Genomic DNA, 19,573 nt, shown 5'->3' on the forward strand with positions numbered 1-19,573 from the left:
ATTGTTATATTTTAAATGGACTCGGTCTTCTTGATGACGTCATGCCTGTTCATTCAGCAAACAAAGACCATGACACACACACGCGCGTCAAAAACAACTAAACTTAAATTTAAACAAAATGTAACTTACTTTCTTCTTTTTTTTTTATCGTCCACGCCTTGCAAAAGCATTTAAATAAAGAAAAAAAAGTATAATGTCGTTTTTTAACCTTATGATGGATTTTTTTTTTAATTTTATCTTAAGCTGTTTGGAAATAAAAATACTAAATAAAAACCCGACTGTGTGTTTATGAAATGACTGCAGGATCCCCTTTAGACGTCACTGAAGCTCTTCTCGCATAATATGATGACCAATCAGAGTGCAGTGTCCTCTCAGGCACCTTTGGTGGTCCCTTTGTAAGGACAGCGGTCTGCGCATGCGCTGCAGATTCTAAAAGGAGCAGACCCGTCTTCAAAACAAAACGACCCGTGCAAGAGGGGTGTGGAGAATCACATGCAGGATCGTGGTAGCGCCACCTAGAATGGGGTGTGAATAACACAGACAAGAGCTTGTAGAAATTACAACTATTGTGTTGTGAATGACAAATACCGGTGCATATATTATACTTCTGCATTTCATTTTCAAACGGGACTAGTAAAATTATTATTATTTATTTCTTAGCAGACGCCCTTATCCAGCGCGACTTACAATTGTTACAAGATACCACATTATTTTTACATACAATTCCCCATTTATACATTTAGGTATTTACTAGAGCAATGTAGGTAAAGTACCTTGCTCAAGTGTACAGCAGCAGTGTCCCCCACCTGAGATTGAACCCATGACCCTCCGGTCAAGAGTCCAGAGCCCTAACCACTACTTCACACTGCTGCCCAAATGTATAGAATTGGAGTCAAATGAAACTTATTAATTTCAAAATGCAGAAATGTTTATTAACATTACCCAGTTGCTGAGCTGCTCTGCAAGGACAATATATACACCATATATATATATATATATATATATATATATATATATATATATATATATATATATATATATATATATATATATATATATATTATGAGGTGCTGTGATATTAATTTAAAAAAGTCTTTAAAACCTTCAGTTTCCAAATAGTGAATTGCCTGAAATAGTTCTTCACAAGCACAATAGGTTCCACGTTCAACTCAAATGGTGTCTAACAGAGCACTAGGAAAGAAGAGGCTCCCTCCCTCAAAGAGAAAGAAAGAGCGCCCCCTCCAGTCTATAGAGATGTAAAGCAAGGAGACGGATTCCATGCGCGCACAGCTGCTTCACTGCGGAACGAAACCTTGTCATGTGACAGAGTCAGATAATACAGGCTTCAGTGACGTATTAAAACGGAGACGTGCTGTCATATAAACATGCGGGAGTCTGCCTCTGACGGAGCTGGGACAGATTTAGGAGGTTTCCCAGAACAGTCAACTGAGCAAACCTGGCGACCAACTTCATTGATTTTGCCATTGCAGAAGAGATAGAAGCAATTGAGTTTCCCTTCGTGCTCCACCACCTTCAACAATTACAGCAACCTCAGAAAATAAATAAACACATACATATATATATATATATATATAGTAACATTGTCATGTCTGTGAAGCAGGACTCAGGGGAAACGCTGCTAATTCTTAATACAGGTTTATTTGAAAATCAATATCCTGGACAGCAGCAGGACAAACGAACTGGACGACAACGAATCCTGCATTGCTGCAGGTGCCCGGATCGTTATTATTATTATATTATAGGTCTGTTCAAGCAATTTAAGTTATGTACATCGGTTTTACTAGTTACGTTCGAGAATTAAATGCAAACGCGTGATATATGCACATATATGTCGTTTACAATAATAGGTTGTAATTTCTGCAAGCTGTTTTCGCATGTATTTCACACCCCCACACCAGGTGGCGGTATCCCCTTCACTAATCCTGCACTTGGCTCTCAAAGCCCCTCTTGCACGGCTGGCGCTCTTCCATTGTTTATAGGGCGGGTCTGCTTCTGCGCAGCTCCTTTTGGAATGTGCAGCGCATGCGCAGACTCGCAGGGTGTAGAATCCTGCGCTACTGGAACTCAAAGATAAACAACAACAAACGCTAGAAGCAGAGAAAGAAAAATACTAAATGCAGCAGATGATGTTAAAACAGTAAGTTCCGTTTTGTATTTTGTTTAGTGTTTTTTTTGTGACGCTCGGGTGCGGCAGACTCAGAGTTTGTTTGTAAAATGAACACGACATGGCGGCATCAACAAGACCGATACCTAGAAGAGCCAAACAAACAAAAAAATGAGATAAATTTTTCAAAAGAGCCACAGCAAAGTTTACACTCGTGTATTAGAAATATTTGCGAATTTTTATGTAATAACAGCAGCAGTAATATACGACTTGCACTGGTAGTAGTTCTGGTAGTTATATACAACACCAGTAGGTGGCAATAACGCTGTTTTTTTTTTTTTTTTCACTCTGTGACACCCAAGCTAACTGTAGGCCACTACACACAATACTACATAAAAAGCACTATATTTTGTTCACTGACATAGTGCTGGTTTCTAGCACTCCTAAGACGCCACAAAAATTGAGAAACGGGCATCATAAACAAGTGATTAACAAGAAGTGCATTGCACCCTACTTGCATTAATGAGATTTCTGTTTTGCATCGTTTTGCTGAGTGCTTTGTAGTTGGGGTCGTAACTGGTGAGATTCAGCTTCATGCAGGCATTCAGGCTTTCACCTGTTAACCTTGAGCGTGGGTTGGTTTTGATGTTGTTCAGATGTGAGAAGGACTGCTCGCATGTGTATGTTGAGCCAAACATTGTCAGCACAGCAACACTGACACGATGCAATGTGCTGAAAGTGGCTGGAAGTTCGTTCCAGGTGTTCAGGATGAGATTGTCTTCGCGCTGGAGTTTTCTCATATCTGTTATGTTGCTTTGCCAGTTCTGCCCTCTGACGAGCGAGGCTTTCCAGTTCGGAATTCAAAGTGAAATTTTGACACCCACATATCGGACACCTTCAGTTCAGCAGCTTCCAGCTCAAAATCTCCAATGGAGATGCCAGGGATGACACTCGGGTTTTGTGTGTCCACGGTGCACACATGTGGATGAGTTATTACTTTGAACAAATCGGCATGTCTGCGGAAGTCCGCAAAACATGATTTGAATGACATCAGTAAATCAGACGTGAAGGCTGCCTGAGGTCGAAATGATGAGCGGGGTCCCTCGCTAAGCAATCCTCTCTGTACGCTCGCAATGTTTCGAAGTGCAGGAGACGGCCACTTTCAATGTCCCTGATAAACAGCTCCAGCTTTGTTTCAAATGCAAACACTGCCTGTTGCAGGGACAGGATTGTGTTTCCAATGGCTTGCATTTTTACATTGAGGTGGTTCAAATGACATGTAATATCCACCAGGTAGTGAAACTTCACGAGCCACTCAGTGTCAGTGAGCTCGGGATGAACATTTCCTTTCATTTCCAGAAATGCCCTCACTTCATTTAAACAGGCAGCAAAGCGGGCGAACACTTTTCCCCTGGATAACCAACGCACATTGCTGTGCAGTAGCAGCCCTGGATAATTACTCCCCACTTCATCCAACAAGGCCTTGAACTGGCGATCATTCAAAGCTCGGGCCACAATGAAGTTCACAATGCGAACGACCAATGACATCACTTCGCGAAGTTCCTCTCCACACGACTGAGCACACAGTGCCTCTTGATGCACAATGCAATGAAAGTTTAAGATGGGCCGCTTCTCTTGCTCACACAGAAGGGCAACGAATCCTTTATGTTTCCCTAACATACTGGGTGCTCCATCAGTACACACAGATATAAGTTTATTCAGTGGTAGCTTTTTCTCTGCAGCAAAGTCCATCAGAGATTAACACATCCTCGCCTCTTGTTGTATCTTTCATCAGCAAAACAGCGAGACTCTCTTCACGCACTGTATCACCCGCCACATACCACCCGACTATGCTTAGCTGTGCTACATTGCTCACATCGGTAGACTCATCCAAGGAAAGAGAAAAGTAACTACCTGAACTGATGTCGTTGATCTGCATCTCCTCTATCTGGCGAGCCATCACGAGTGCACGATCATGAACAGTTCTTGCTGACAAAGGCATGTCTTTAATTTTATCCTTGTTTGGGAGGTTGTTAAACAGTTCTTTAGCCACACTGAGCATGCAACCCTTAATGTACTCCCCATCTGTAAATGGTTTCCCACTCCGCACAATCTCCAGAGCGCTAGCAAAGCTCGCAGAATTCAGATTCCCGCCTTTGTGAGTCCATGCTAGCAGCTGCTGCTGTCCGGTTTCCATTCTCCGCTGAAGCTCAGCGCAAGCTTTTTTCCTGCATTCCCCATCGAGATATTTTGCGGCGAACGCTGCGTCTCAAAATGTCTCTTAACATTTGACTTTTTGAGCGATGCAATACGTTCATTGCAAATGAGACGCACTGCGGACCCCGACTTCTCCACAAATGCAAATTGATCCGTCCATTCGGGCTGGAATGAACGGTAATCCTCGTCTTTTTTTTCTTTTCGCCATCTTGCTCTCGTTGATGATGATTTTTAATTTAGCTAGGTAGTTGTTTAACTTGATCTGGACATGACGCAGGCCTAACCACGTCGTCCAATTAAAATTCAGCTCTCTGAAAGGTAGGCTAGCTGCAGGCCAAACGCCGCTGTCAGTCATATTAAGCTGCGAGTCTCTTACCTAAATATTTTGAACATATTTTATTTAATTTTACACATTCATAATTATACATTAATCAAGTATGCTAATAGTTTAAAAATAATTATCATCATGTTCGAGGGTGTATTTTCAGTCAACATTTGAAAATTGGAGAGCCATATAAAATCCTGAAAAGAGCCATAGGTTCCCGACCCCTGTGTTATAGCGATCTGTACTACGTGTTGTGTTTTGTGTCGTTTTGTGTCGCTGGTCCGTGTTTTGTCTGTCCTGAGTGATCGAGTCGTTGCCCCCAGTGTGCTTGTGAATGTTGTGCAATCGTGTTGTGGTTTTTATTGTCACTTTGTAATCGTTTGAAATCATATCACATTGAAAATAAATGCACCGTGGAATCTTTTACTTAAATGCTTGTGAATAAATTATCTTATTGTCATTATTGATTTGTTACAGAAAAACTGCAGACAAGGCAGACATCATCATACAACTAGCATGATTTTAACAGGTTCCTTTCTGTTTTAAGTGATACCTGTCAGCTTAAAACATGTTTAAAAGGACATTTGGAAATACAGCTATTTTGGAGACACTTAAAGTGATTGATCCCCCCCCCCCCATTAGAGCCGTGACCTTTGCCTCTTTTGCTCATAGCTACACACGAAGCAAACTTGTTTGCACTCAGATACACAAATATCATAGCTGAAGAGAATAATTCCAACACAATACAATGGTACCTGTATGAGCCGTTAATGTTAGACTGCCCTAGTCTAACCTCTTCAGGCAGCGAGAGTGAAGATTCAGATGACGATGGCGCCAGTTCGTTTAGCAACAGTGAGTGGATTAACCCGCCTGCAATTCTCTGTGATTGGTTGCAAATATGAATGTTTACTCTTCAGTAATTCTCCAGATTTGCACAGGGCTGTACAGCCGCTTTTTAATGCTTCTGGTCGTTCAACCTTCCCTGTAGTCACATCAAGTGTCATTGTGTTGTAATAAGTTGGATATATGGTAGCAACACAGCAGCCTGCATGAGAATAAACTATTCCATTACTGACACGACGATGCACTGGGGGGGAAAACTGGACGAAATGAGCATCCCAAAAAAGATTCTGGGGACACTGGGACCAGTGTTCCAAAAGTGGGACTGTCCCATCCAAACCGGGACGTCTGGTCACCTAACAGTAATCAGTCTTGTTATGTCTACACTGTATATCTTGTTATGTCTAAAGATGACATGTTTACGCAGGGTTTTGTGTAAAGAGGCAGCTTGCACGCTGCAGTGGGCTGTGTTGTGTGGGGACCCAACCTGTGGTCAACTGGCTTCTTATTTTCACTCAACGTTACAATCTGAATTCACAGCGATCCCAAACTGCACTGAGGTATTGAAACACCCTCCACACAGTTGAACTTGTGGGACATTAAACTAAAACTGTAACATGGGTTGATTGTAAGAGCTGCATTGTGAAAAGGTCTTCACCTAATTAAAAAATAACTCGATGCTGTAGGCAAACTTCCTTAATAACTAAACGAATCTCTATAAAAAATGTTAAGGCATCGTCACCTCTCCTGTATGCTGCTTTTACACACACACACATATTCTTTATAAATGTATTATTGGCAAAGTTTATCTTTTAAAATGCGTTCGGTCTGAAAAGCAGCCGTTATATTTGTATTGTAGGTGAACTCGAGTGACAAAGCGAGCCTCCTAGATCAGAGAAGCCGCGCAGCTTGAGCTGAGAGGCGGGGCTTCAACAGCTCACTCGGACGCTGTGTGTGAGGAGAGAGGCGGGGCTTCGACAGCTCACTCGGACGCTGTGTGTGAGGAGAGAGGCGGGGCTTCGACAGCTCACTCGCACGCCGTGTGTGAGGAGAGAGGCGGGGCTTCAACAGCTCACTCGGACGCTGTGTGTGAGGAGAGAGGCGGGGCTTCGACAGCTCACTCGGACACCGTGTGTGAGGAGAGAGGCGGGGCTTCGACAGCTCACTCGGACGCTGTGTGTGAGGAGAGAGGCGGGGCTTCGACAGCTGACTCGGACGCTGTGTGTGAGGAGAGAGGCGGGGCTTCGACAGCTGACTCGGACGCTGTGTGTGAAGAGAGAGGCGGGGCTTCAACAGCTCACTCGGACGTTGTGTGTGAGGAGAGAGGCGGGGCTTCGACAGCTGACTCGGACGCTGTGTGTGAAGAGAGAGGCGGGGCTTCGACAGCTCACTCGCACGCCGTGTGTGAGGAGAGAGGCGGGGCTTCGACAGCTCACTCGGACGCTGTGTGTGAGGAGAGAGGCGGGGCTTCGACAGCTCACTCGGAGGCCGTGTGTGAGGAGAGAGGCGGGGCTTCGACAGCTCGCTCGGAGGCTGTGTGTGAGGAGAGAGGGTGACGGAAGGAGACGCGCAAAGGCATTTTTTGTTTATTTGAGAAAGAAACATTTTGTGATTGGCAACTGCAAGTCCTTAAAGATTTTTTTGACTATTTTTAAGGCAATCCTCTGCTATTATGAAGTTATTACAAGAAATTGTGTGTCCGTTCAATAGTAAAGCCAGCCCTGCTGTTCAGGTCAGATTTTGTCAGCCCTTTGAATGGCCTTTAGTAGCACTGTTTAAATAAATGTGTTTGTTTTTTTTCCCCAGCAGCTACTAAACAGAATCCTGTGTGCTGCCATGGACAGTGTGAAGATGGAATCTGTCCAGATTAAAGAGGAGTTCCTTGAACTTGTCCCCATTAGAGTGGAGTTCTCTGGGCTGGCTTCCCTCCCCATTAAACAGGAGCTCTGTGAGATGCAATGTGACAGCAGTCAGCCAGAGGACTCTGAGATTAAAGCTGAGCACAATGAATTGGAGATCCCCCAGACAGAAGAACCCCTTCCTGTGAAACAAGAAGAGGTGCTGGAAACTGTCCGTATTAAACAGGAGCCTGAAGGAGTATTGAAGGAAGAATCCAAGGACTTCAAACCAAACATCCCTAAGCTGGAGCCTGTACGCCTGCGGGAGTGTAGCGTGGTGCTGGAGAGAATCTGTGTGAGAGAGCAAGGCGCTGGAGAGGAAGGCTCTCCCAACAGCACGCAAGGAGGTGGAAAGGAAGACGGGCGCTCCCATTCAGAATGCAGTCTAGCAGGTGAGTGACTCCCAGTAGCTGTGACATTTGTCATTCTCGATTGCGTGATATCCACAGTGTGGTTGAGAGGGAGGGAGGGAGCATGTAGGTTACATTACTAGCTATTTGTTTTTCCTGGACCACTCCAACCAGTTCAAGATAGGACTCACTACTGGTGAACTTCAGATAAAGATATAATGTTGTCATTGCTCTGGGTTGGGGGGCGGGGGTGTTATATCAAGGGGAGAAGCACTGCAGTGCTGTATATATCATTATAAATGTTTAGTGTAAAAATAATGGATATTATTGTGAATGTATAATGTAATGCTTTTGATAAAAGATATAATTGTAGCGTGTGTTGGAGCAGTGGGGCGGAACGTGTGCGACGCTCCACCCTAGGGGGGGCACGGAGAGTCAGTAAGGGGGGGCGCGACTATGATTAAAGGGGCAGGTCTGTAAAATGTTGTTTTTTTTTTGTTTTTTTTTTAAAAGGATACAACATTTTAAATATATACATAAATGACAGCTAATTAGTTCTTACCTTTCGAATGAGCTGTTGACTATCACTCTAGGAATAAAACCGTGTCAGTGACACTGCAGTGAACAGAGATGGAATGGCGGCTTCCATGTACGGGGCGCCAAAAAAAACACTAGTATATTTTTCCCAGATTTAACCACAAAAAGTCCAGATTTAGCTAAATACATAAATGTTAAAAGTTTTGAAATGTGTAATTTTTAACATTTATAAATTTCAAAACTTCATGTGTTCTTTTAACATTCATGTATTTAGCTGAATCTGGACTTTTTGTGGTTAAATCTGGGAAAAAATGTATGCTAAGAAAATGGGACGGTGTATAAAAGGTTTGTGCCCCACTGTCGGAGGAACTACACCTGAAACGTTACAGGAGAACTTTTGAAGGCAGAATTTGATCCCAGGGCTCGGTTTCTTTACTGACTGCCTTCAGACACAGTAAAGGTCTTAAGTTTTTATCTTTGCCTTATTAAACAGTGCAAGCCTCACAGCTTTAATCCACTCCACCACCCAGCCACATGCCCGAAGCCTACAAGCAGTCCCTCCTTACTTTCTTTCCTGTTCCTATTTTCCAGGTTCCAGTCCAGCAGCTAAAGCGAGGGCGGGCGGTGGAGAATATCCTGACTGTGGGAAAGGGTTCATCCAGTTAGGGCATTTAAAACAAAAACAGAGCATTCACACAAGAAAGAAACTGTGTCGCTGCTCGGACTGCGGGAAGAGTTTCAGTCGAATAGATGGTCTTGTTTCACACCAGCGAATTCACACAGGAGAGAAACCATATCGCTGCTCTGACTGTGGGAAGAGTTTCAGTCAGTCAAACAACCTCAAAAAACACCAGCGAACTCACACAGGAGAGAAACCTTATCACTGCTCGGACTGTGGGAAGAGTTTCAGTCGAATAGATGGTCTTGTTTCACACCAGCGAATTCACACAAGAGAGAAACCTTATCGCTGCTCTGACTGCGGGAAGAGTTTCCGTCGAATATACAGTCTTGTTTCACACCAGCGAATTCACACAGGAGAGAAACCTTATCGCTGCTCTAACTGTGGGAAGAGATTCAGTCGAATAGACCATCTTGTTTTACACAAGCGAATTCACACAGGAGAGAAACCGTATCACTGCAAGGACTGCGGGAAGAGTTTCAGTCGAATAGATGGTCTTGTTTCACACCAGCGAATTCACACTGGAGAGAAACCTTATCACTGCTCTGACTGCGAGAAGAGTTTCAGTCAGTCAGACAGCCTCAAAAAACACCAGCGAATTCACACAGGCGAGAAACCATATCACTGCTCTGACTGTGGAAAGAGTTTCTGTCAGTCAAACAACCTTGTTTCACACCAGCAAACTCACACAGGAGAGAAACCGTATCGCTGCTCTGACTGTGGGAGGAGTTTCCGTCGGTCAAACAGCCTTGTTTCACACCAGCGAACTCACACAGGAGAGAAACCTTATCCCTGCTCGGACTGTGGGAAGAGTTTCACTCTGTTAGGCAACCTCAAAAAACACCAGCGAACTCACATAGGAGAGAAACCTTAAATGGGACGTTTCACTCATGAGCGAAAAAAACGTTATCCTTGCATTATGAATCCTTGTGAAAATTACTGTTTTGTATATCACGTGAGCATGCATTTTAAATGGTCAAAATGCTCTTCAACTCTCGCACTGTGATTGTCAGAATGTGGGCGGAGATGCGGACACGTCACAAGAGGCTTCTCTGCTGTCAGTTTAACTCGGGCTGTCAATGCAGTCAGTGCCTGGGAGCGGGAATATGCAGAAAGGAAACTATTCTGCACCTCATCTGATGGACGAGTCAGGAGAAATTGATAACTCAGTGTGGGGAATGAGTTTCAGGGTTTAGCATTTAAACTGCATAGACTTGAAAATAAATACATTGATGGGAACGAGTATCCCGACCCCGGTATGTAGCATCCCAGAGACAAGACTGCACCGTCCTTACTGGACAACCGCCTGGAGGGTTTGTCTTGTAAATTCATCACAATCCTAAAACTAATGAGAAATGATAGTGTCCCATGGCTGCATTGACATGAATGGCTGAAGATTGCGTGACGTGTAGCTTTGCAATGTGCATTGTCCATGCTTGTATTTGTGCTGCTCTTGTAAACTGCCCTGAGTAATAGCAGTGTTGCAAGCTTGTGTACGGATCTTAGGTACAGAAAGGCAGACCGGTTTCATCCCTGGCTGTTTCTTGCTCTTTTGCAGTATTTTACACTATGTGACAGATTACAAATGAAAATGTAGTTTAGCTTAGTTTACCCTTGATCAGGGTGTCTGCTAATAAATACATAGTAATTACAGAGCACAAAATAATAGAAAATGCAGTATGGTAATGGAAATAAACGTGTCTGGGGGGGGGGGGGGGGGGGGTCTATAGATTTTGCAAGGAACTTATAGATAAATAAATATTGGTGCAAAAGATGCTTCGACACAAAACCTTTTTTCGTTTATTTTTTTCGGTCCTGAGGAAATGCTACTGTGTCGATACTGAAGCTTGATATATATATTTTTTTAATTTAGTGGGCGCCAATTTTTTTTTTTTTATTGTTTCCATCCCAATCTAGTAATATTCAATTATTGTTATTAGGCTCAGCCCACCGCTACCAACCCTGTGCCGACTCGGGATAGGTGAAGACGAACGCACGCTGTCCGCCGAAGCGTGTGCCGTCAGCCGACCGCTTTTTTACACACTGCAGACTCACCATGCAGCAACCCAAGATCTTCAGCGTCGGAGGACAACGCAGCTCTGGGCAGCTTACAGGCAAGCCCGCAGGCGCCCGGCCAGACTACGCGGTGAGCCGAGGACACCCTGGCCAAGCTAACCCTCCCTCCCCCAGGCGAAAAAAAAAAAAATATGTTCACATTGCATTATGAGTCTCTGTGTAATTACTGTTTTGTGTATCACTCTTAGAGCATGCATTTTAAATGGTCAACACTCTCTTGCACTCTGATTGTATCAGAAATTGGGCAGTGACACGGTGTGACAGACAAAATGATTCTTGGTGATACATCTCCCTCCTGACCTGTGAGGACGCAGTGTAAAGGGAACAGAGTGCCCCGGACTGCATGGCCTGGCAATTCATTCCCAGGGTTAGGTGGAAGTCGGCTATTTAGAAAGGGGGCTCAGCTGCAGTACATTAAGTCATCGCCCCAGAGAGAAAGCGATGTGGGAACCGCGGATTGGAGGAGAAACGGCTGCACTCGCTAACCAAGCTGAGTTCTAATGGGACTTGGCTGTACAATTAAACCTGGTGTGTGCTGATTGAACGATTGATTAATTATACAACACAATAGTAAGCAATGCGAAAAACACCTTTGTCTAAATTGTATTCAAATGAGCAAAATGTATATTTAAAGCTTGTTGTATCAAATCGAGTTCTAGCACTTTTCCTCTCTGAGTCGTTCTCAGTGCTGGTTGTTTAATGCTGTATGGAATTCCTGTTTTCCAAGATACTGGTTAACCTTAACCTTCCCCTCTAGTAACAGCTAGCACACAACTCCTGGGTATTGCAACACTTCAGCAAGCTTAGAGCTCGGATGCAGTGCTTTTAACCCTGCAGTAAACTCCAGGGGAAGAAGATGGAAACCAGTTTATCCTCCTCTACAAATGTATAGAATTGGAGTCAAATTAAACGTCTAAATTTCTAAATGCAGAAATGTTTATTACATTCTTTTTTTTGGTACAGGTATAAATAAATAAAACATTAAAAAAAGGTATTTTCAATTGTTCAGGGCCCTGTTCCTCGTAGCTGGATAACTGAGTTATCCGGATCACTCTCAGGATAACTTGACAGAAGTCTGTCTTGTTCCGTTCCTCGAAGCAAGCTTAAAGTCTAGCCGACTGAGTTACCATAGCAACACATCCTTAATCTTAAACCTGCTCCAGCGCAGGATAACTTAAAGTTAGCCGGATCTGTGTATAAAAACTTGTACTTCTACCCAATGAAAGCACTTGACACACCCCTAAAATGACAGCGCCCTTCCTTAGAGATCCCATAGATCAACGGGCAAGATACTTTGCATCATTCAGATGTTTTTGTATTTGAGTGCTATAGATTCGGTCGGCAAGGTGTCATTTATCTAATAAATCTACTTGAGCCGTACATTACCCATCCCACCCGAAGCAGCGGTGCGTTGACAGTAACACAGGCTATATGCATAGGGATGCGCTTTTTTGCTAGTGGCGCATTCCTATACTCAGTGATTAATTAGTACAACATATTACTACAGTATTATATATTATAAAAAGAACAAGGGCAAATTATGACAAAACAATAGAGAGCTAACCATTCTCATGCAACAAACTCTCAGTCCATGTTACATTCCATTACTACAAGCATGCAGATTTAAATTGGACGTGTGTGAAATAATTATATTGGGGTAAATACATAGCTTGTGTAATAAAAAATGCATTTTTAAAAAATTACACATTTAGCTGATCTGCAGTTTTTTTCCACGCTTCCTCTCTGGACTTGGCAGCAGCAGCAGCACTGTTGCATTTAGTTGTGAAAATGCTTTTATATTCCTCAAAACTTTCCATGATAAGCTCTTGCTCAGTCAGTCTGAAACAAGTTGCTCTCTCTTTCGACGTCGTCTTTCGTGAAGATCATTGTTTCAGTGCTCTGCGATTCTCCCTTTTGAGGGAGCACGAGCACGCGCAATTATCCGGATTCCTTAAGTCAGAATCGAGTTAACGAGACACTTTTAGCCTGTATTTGCCGTCAAGGAACGGAGATAGCCTGACTTCAATGATCGGGTTAATTGAATCCGGCTAACGTCTGATTAGCCTGAATTAGTTAAACCAGCTACGAGGAACAGGGCTCATTTTCCAAACAGTGCATCAGCAGGAAATTCTGCTTTACAAGCACAGTGGCGTCCACATTCAACTCAAATGGTGTCTAACAGAGGACTAGGAAAGAAGAAGCCCCCTCCCTCAAAGAGCAAGAAAGAGCGCCCCCTCCAGTCTATAGAGATGTAAAGCAAGGAGACGGATTCCATGCGCGCACAGCTGCTTCACTGCGGAACGCAACCTTGTCATGTGACAGAGTCAGATAATACAGGCTTCAGTGACGTATTAAAACGGAGACGTGCTGTCATATAAACATGCGGGAGTCTTCTTCTGACGGAGCTAGGACAGATTTAGGAGGTTTCCCAGAACAGTCAACTGAGCAAACCTGGCGACCAACTTCATTGATTTTGCCATTGCAGAAGAGATAGAAGCAATTGAGTTTCCCTTCGTGCTCCACCACCTTCAACAATTACAGCAACCTCAGAAAATAAATAAACACATACATATATATTGTAACATTGTAATGTCTGTGAAGCAGGACTCAGGGGAAACGCTGTTAATTCTTAATACAGGTTTATTTGAAAACCAATATCCTGGACAGCAGCAGGACAAAACAAGACAGACAAGATAAACGAACTGGACAGACAACAAATCCTGCATTACTGCAGGTGTCCGGATCGTTATTATTATTTTATTATAGGTCTGTTCAAGCAATTGTAGTTGTGTACATCGGTTTTACTAGTTACGTTCGAGAATTAAATGCAAACGCGTGATATATGCACATGTATGTCGTTTACAATAATACGTTGTAATTTGTCCAAGCTGTTTTCGCATGTATTTCACACCCCCACACCAGGTGGCGGTATCCCCTTCACTAATCCTGCACTTGGCTCTCAAAGCCCCTCTTGCACGGCTGGCGCTCAGCGATGTGAAGCTAGCAACAATAAACAACAACAGCAACTTCCGGTAAAACTTACTTCCGCATCTCACTCCGGAAGCGACGTTTTTTTCCCCAGATAAAAGTCTCTTGTTGCTCTCATACAGCGGTTGTCTCTAACTCCTGTCACTCTCAGTTAACGGTTGTCTCTAACTCCTGTCAATCTCAGTTAACGGTTGTCTCTAACTCCTGTCACTCTCACTTAACGGTTGTCTCTAACTCCTGTCAATCTCAGTTAACGGTTGTCTCTAACTCCTGTCACTCTCACTTAACGGTTGTCTCTAACTCCTGTCACTCTCAGTTAACGGTTGTCTCTAATTCCTGTCACTCTCAGTTAACGGTTGTCTCTAACTCCTGTCACTCTCAGTTAACGGTTGTCTCTAATTCCTGTCACTCTCAGTTAACGGTTGTCTCTAACTCCTGTCACTCTCAGTTAACGGTTGGAGGAGAAAGAAACAGCAAACAGAAGAGCACACTTACCAATTGGAAGAGCACAAAAAGAGCAATATTTCAATCTATGTGGAAGGTCTACAATAAAAATACGTAGGTAATTACATATTTTAAAATGACCTTTTATATTTTATATATATATATATATATATATATGTGTATATATATATATATATAATGTTATTTTCATTGTTATATTGTAATCTACATTAAATATCTACTTTAAATTGTATTAATTGTATGTGATTATATGTATATGCAATAAAAAAAAAACATACAATTATTATTATTATTATTATTATTATTTATTTCTTAGCAGACTCCCTTATCCAGGGCGACTTACAATCGTAAGCAAATACATTTCAAGTGTTACAGTACAAGTAATACAATAAGAGCAAGATAAATACAATGACTTTGGTTCAAGCAAGTACAAGTGTGACAAAATACAATTCAATAATACAGCAGATAACAGTGATAGTTATATCAGGATATGATTAACTACAAAATACTACGGATTAAACACTTGTGACAGATTACAGTACTCTGAAGTATAGGATTAAATGCAGTAAAATAGGGGGCAGATAAGAGCAAGTAAAGCGCATTTAAGGAAGGGTGATAGTGTCCCAGGTGAAAAACAGAGGAGTTCTACAGGTGCTGTCTGAAGAGGTGAGTCTTAAGGAGGTGCCGGAATGTGGTCAGGGACTGGGCGGTCCTGACATCTGTAGGAAGGTCATTCCACCACTGCGGAGCGAGGGTGGAGAAGGAGCGGGCTCTGGAGGCAGGGGAGCGTAGAGGAGGTAGAGCCAGTCTTCTAGTGCAGGTGGAGAGGAGAGGTCGAGTGGGGGTGTAGGGAGAGATGAGGGTCTGGAGGTAGCTGGGTGCAGTCTGGTCAAGGCATCTGTAGGCTAGTACAAGAGTCTTGAACTGGATGCGAGCGGTGATCGGGAGCCAGTAGAGTGAGCGGAGCAGTGGAGTAGCGTGGGAGAAGTGAGGGAGAGAGAACACCAGGAGGGCAGCGGAGTTCTGGATGAGCTGGAGCAGACGGGTGGCGAACACAGGGAGGCCAGCCAGGAGGGAGTTGCAGTAGTCTACACAAATTTGTACATCAAATTTATTTTATTATTTATTTTCTTTTTATCCACCCATTTTTGCATTGTATAATTAATGCTACTAATAAAGAACTCACTTTTTCTGTACTTTAGCTATGGATATTCATCAGCCGTATGGTAAACGGCACAAGACCAGCATGTGGCCGAGATCAGCAGCCACTACCACAAGACAGCTTTCCCTGAGAATGCAGGAAAGAACTCAAAGGTTTGGAAAGAACGAGCATAATCTATCAATTCATTTTTTTATTTAGAAATTGTTTTTAAATAAAATGATCTGGCCATTTTGTGTTCTTTTTTTTTAGTTTGTTTTGGTTTTTGGCGACTCGCATGTGAGGAGCCTGGTAGATGGTTACGTTCAGATGCTCGAGGGTGACCTGCTCTTTGGATACAGCAGCACTCCAGGTGCTTGTGCAGCTGCACTCTGTAAAGAGATGCTGAACGAAACCCTGCCTGAAGAGCCGGACCTGGTGTGTCTTATTGCACCAGGGAACAACCTCTCGAAAAACACCATCCAACAAGCAGGAAAGGAGTTTGCCAGCCTTATCCCTTCAGCCCAGGGCACTGGAATAAGGTCATAAATTAAACACTTTATTTTATTAATCCATTTGTTTTTAAATAAATAAATACATACATACAATGTTATTATTCTGTTTTTAAAAGGTAGTGGTAATTGATTTTCCAAACCGGCTGACAGTGGAGTTCCCGTATCAAGACATGTTGCTAGAAGAGTACCATCGAGCTGCAGCCAGCATGAATGTAAGGTATGGAGGAGCAATGTGAATATTTTTGACGTTTTAAATAACCCACACCAATTAGCAATTATGGTTATTATTGATAATATTTTTTTTTCTTCATGGTTTTGTTGTTTGGATTATACCCAGCTACCCACTTTCTCTTGGTGGTTTATCGGTTCAATCACTAGATCATGCTTTTTTGTGACAGCTCTGATATTAGCATGATATTAGTACTGTCCATTAAAACCTGTTTAACTCTTCCTACAGGTACCTCTCCACTGTAGATCACTTCCCTGCAAGGAGCTCTGACCTGTGGTGCCGTGACGGGGTGCATCTAAGTGATGACCATGGAATGCCCATCTTTGCCCAACTGATCTGGAGTGCAGCTTACTTCAGCTGAAAGTTCCACAGGGGATCAAGACCACCCCTGCTGCACCCAGACGTGCATTCCGCAGAGTGACCCCACGGCTGGTGGTGAGAGGGACGCCAGCTGCACCACCACAGAGACGAGATCCTTACTCGTGGGCTGAGGTGACAAGAGGACAGAGTGAGAAGATGTCGAATAGTAATTGCAGACGGTTCCACTTTGTAAGTATAACATACATTTTTTAAATTCTTTGTACTCAGATATTGTATTAACAAAGATTTATGTCGGTTGAAATGTCGTTAATTATAATTAATGCTAAAATAAATTAATTGATTGGATTACTATGTAATATTTTTTTATAATAAAAACATTCATGTTAACTTGTGTTTTTGTGATACAAAAGTTAAACTGCACACATTCGTTTCATCAGAAAAAAAATCCAATACTTAACAATAACAGGAGATATATTTGATCATCCTTTAATTCTAGAGCTTTTACATTTGTTGTGCTATTTGTTTTTCTTGTTATGTTTTTCATGGTAAATGCCATCAATAAAAATGCTTATCAGTAATATATCCCAAGCACAAGGCCAAAGCAACATTGGAGTGGCTCAAGAACAAAAAGGTGAATGTCCTACAGTGGCCCAGTCAAGGTCCTGATCTCAATCCCACTGAGAATCTGTGGCACTATTTGAAAATTGCGGTCCACAAGCGTCGTCCAACCAACCTGAACAACCTGGAGCAAATCTGCCAAGAAGAATGGGCCAAAATCACTCCGACACTGTGTGCAAAGCTGGTACATACTTACCCCAAAAGACTTAAAGCTGTTATTGCAGCGAAAGGTGGCACTACCAAATATTAATGTGTGGGGGTTGAATACTTATGCAAGCAAGATATTTCAGTTTTTTATTTTTCTTAAAAATATTTCCCAATATAAAACCAATGTCACCTTACAATAATTGATTTTGAGTTTCAGTGTTTTAAAATAAAATATCAAACAAAACGAAATTTCAATGTACCATTTGTAATTCAGTAATATGAGAGAATTGGTCAGGGGTCTGAATACTTTTGCAAGGCACTGTATATGTGTATATATATATATATATATATATATATATATATATATATATATATATATATATATATATATATATATATATATAGTGATGCACAAAATAAATACAACACTCGGGTCTAATGGATTTAATCCAATATTTTAAAGAGAGATTTCAAGCAAAATCACAGAAAATGTGAACAAAAAAACCAGATCAAAGAATCTTGATAAGTTTTCAGTATGAAACGTGACACACTGTCAAAATGAAAACATTACAAAGTTAGTATCGGGTATGACCTCCCTGAGCATCAACACAATCCTGGCAGCGTTGACACATAGACCAGGAATGGTTGAAATATACACATGATAGATTTTTACATACAAAATATATAATAGAATAGAAATATAAACACATAGAAATAAAATAAGCAACATAAACAAATAGAAATACAATAAGCAATATAGACAAAAATAAAAATAAATACAGTAAGGCATTTTTTTTTGCAGATTATTTGAGACTTTTATTTTGAAATACGCTTTCGACCCTCTCCGACTGACTTTCCGGAAGTTGCATAATGTTGCCAGCAACTGCTGCTCGCTTCTGACAGAGGAATGTAACGACAAGAGCTTCATTAAAAAAAGAGAAAAGAACGACAGCAATAATCCATCGTAAGGTTAAAAACGACATTATACGGGTTTTTATTTAAATGTTTTTGCAAGGCGTGGACGATAAAAGTAAGTTACATTTTGTTTAAATTTAAGTTTAGTTGTTTTTGACGCGCGTGTGTGTGTCAGGCTCTTTGTTTGCTAAATGAACAGGCATGACGTCATCAACAAGACCGAGTCCATTTAAAATATAACAATTAAACTAAAATACACCGGGGACACGAATAAGCAATCAGGTAACGGTGTTTTTCATGTTTAATATATTACAGTATTTTACTGTATTTACCACCCGCGTGTTGTACTTCTCTGGTGAATTTGTAGCTGGAACAATGTATTTAGGCACAAAATTTAATCAATGTAACAGTTTTTGACGCAACATTTACGAGCGAGTCAGTAAAACTGCTCAGCTGTCATAAATCACACATCCCTACCCACGCATTACATACAAACAGGAATTATAATTCGAGGATTTTCTGTTTTCTATTACCACAAATGTTGTCAAAGTTTTGCTCGGTAAGCTTTAATTGTGTCATTTAAATAACAATAAAGTGAGGAAAACACATAAATTGTGAATTTATTTATGAAACATAGTTCAAAACATTACTGCGTCTTATCTTTCAGTATAGGGCGCTGAGCGTCGGGTGTAGCAGCCACTATTGAGTGAAAAAGATTAAAGAAATAACATTTAAATGTGCGCAAGACCTCTTTTTTTTTTGTTTAAAAAATAAATTGGCACACACTGTGTGTATGAAGATCACAAGCCGGAGTTACAGTAACACACGACCTGTGATCAGAACTTCAACAGCCGATTAGCAGGTAGAAAGCACGGGTGCAAACAGTGTGATCATTATAATATGACGTCATTGGTGTGTGTGTCCAATGGGAAGGCACGTCACTTTCAACAGTGAAGACGTACAGTAAAGAAAGACTGCTTTACACACTCCAAACAGCAGGCTAACCAAATGAATGAACACGAAATATTCATAACACATTCCCATCCTTAAACTAGCACACAAAAATAGATGAAATTCAATATCAAACGTATTAGGATTTGACTGGTCTGATTTCCAACACACAAGCCCTTCATAAAATGTGTGGGCACAGTGACGCACAAGGGAAGTGCTTCTGGAGAACATGGGCATGA

General features: G+C 41.9%; 3 protein-coding genes and 1 pseudogene across 6 annotated transcripts in view; 3 read left to right on the top strand and 1 right to left on the bottom strand.

The window, feature by feature from the left end:
• Window positions 1-19,573, bottom strand: part of LOC131708993 (zinc finger protein 79-like) — a 181,304-nt gene that overhangs the window by 8,189 nt on the left and 153,542 nt on the right. The window lies entirely within an intron of this gene.
• On the top strand, window positions 1,870-10,687 carry LOC131708988 (zinc finger protein 883-like). 2 transcript variants are annotated; one of them, XM_059010556.1, is made up of 3 exons: window positions 1,870-2,158; window positions 7,314-7,797; window positions 8,884-10,687. In XM_059010556.1, the coding sequence occupies exons 2-3, from the start codon at window positions 7,344-7,346 to the stop codon at window positions 9,843-9,845; spliced, it is 1,416 nt and encodes a 471-aa protein (XP_058866539.1). In that variant the 5' UTR covers window positions 1,870-2,158; window positions 7,314-7,343; the 3' UTR covers window positions 9,846-10,687. The 2 variants fall into 2 exon arrangements, with proteins under 2 accessions (XP_058866539.1, XP_058866540.1); XM_059010557.1 differs by having other exon boundaries at window positions 7,317-7,797.
• The window catches only part of LOC117964896 (zinc finger protein 271-like), a 36,242-nt pseudogene continuing 27,354 nt past the window's right edge, over window positions 10,686-19,573 (top strand).
• The window catches only part of LOC131708975 (zinc finger protein 271-like), a 51,275-nt gene continuing 49,988 nt past the window's right edge, over window positions 18,287-19,573 (top strand). Inside the window, exon 1 of the mRNA XM_059010508.1 lies at window positions 18,287-18,498. The gene's annotated coding sequence lies outside the window, so the exon portion shown is untranslated. The remainder of the gene's footprint in view (window positions 18,499-19,573) is intronic.

Source organism: Acipenser ruthenus, chromosome 41, assembly GCF_902713425.1.
Source record: "Acipenser ruthenus chromosome 41, fAciRut3.2 maternal haplotype, whole genome shotgun sequence".
Classification (NCBI taxonomy): domain Eukaryota; kingdom Metazoa; phylum Chordata; class Actinopteri; order Acipenseriformes; family Acipenseridae; genus Acipenser; species Acipenser ruthenus.

Coding starts and splice junctions, on each gene's coding strand:
- LOC131708988 (XM_059010556.1), top strand. CDS start 7,344: ATGGACAGTGTGAAGATGGAATCTGTCCAGATTAAAGAGGAGTTCCTT. Junction 7,798..8,883: donor TTCAGAATGCAGTCTAGCAG/GTGAGTGACTCC, acceptor CCTATTTTCCAG/GTTCCAGTCCAGCAGCTAAA.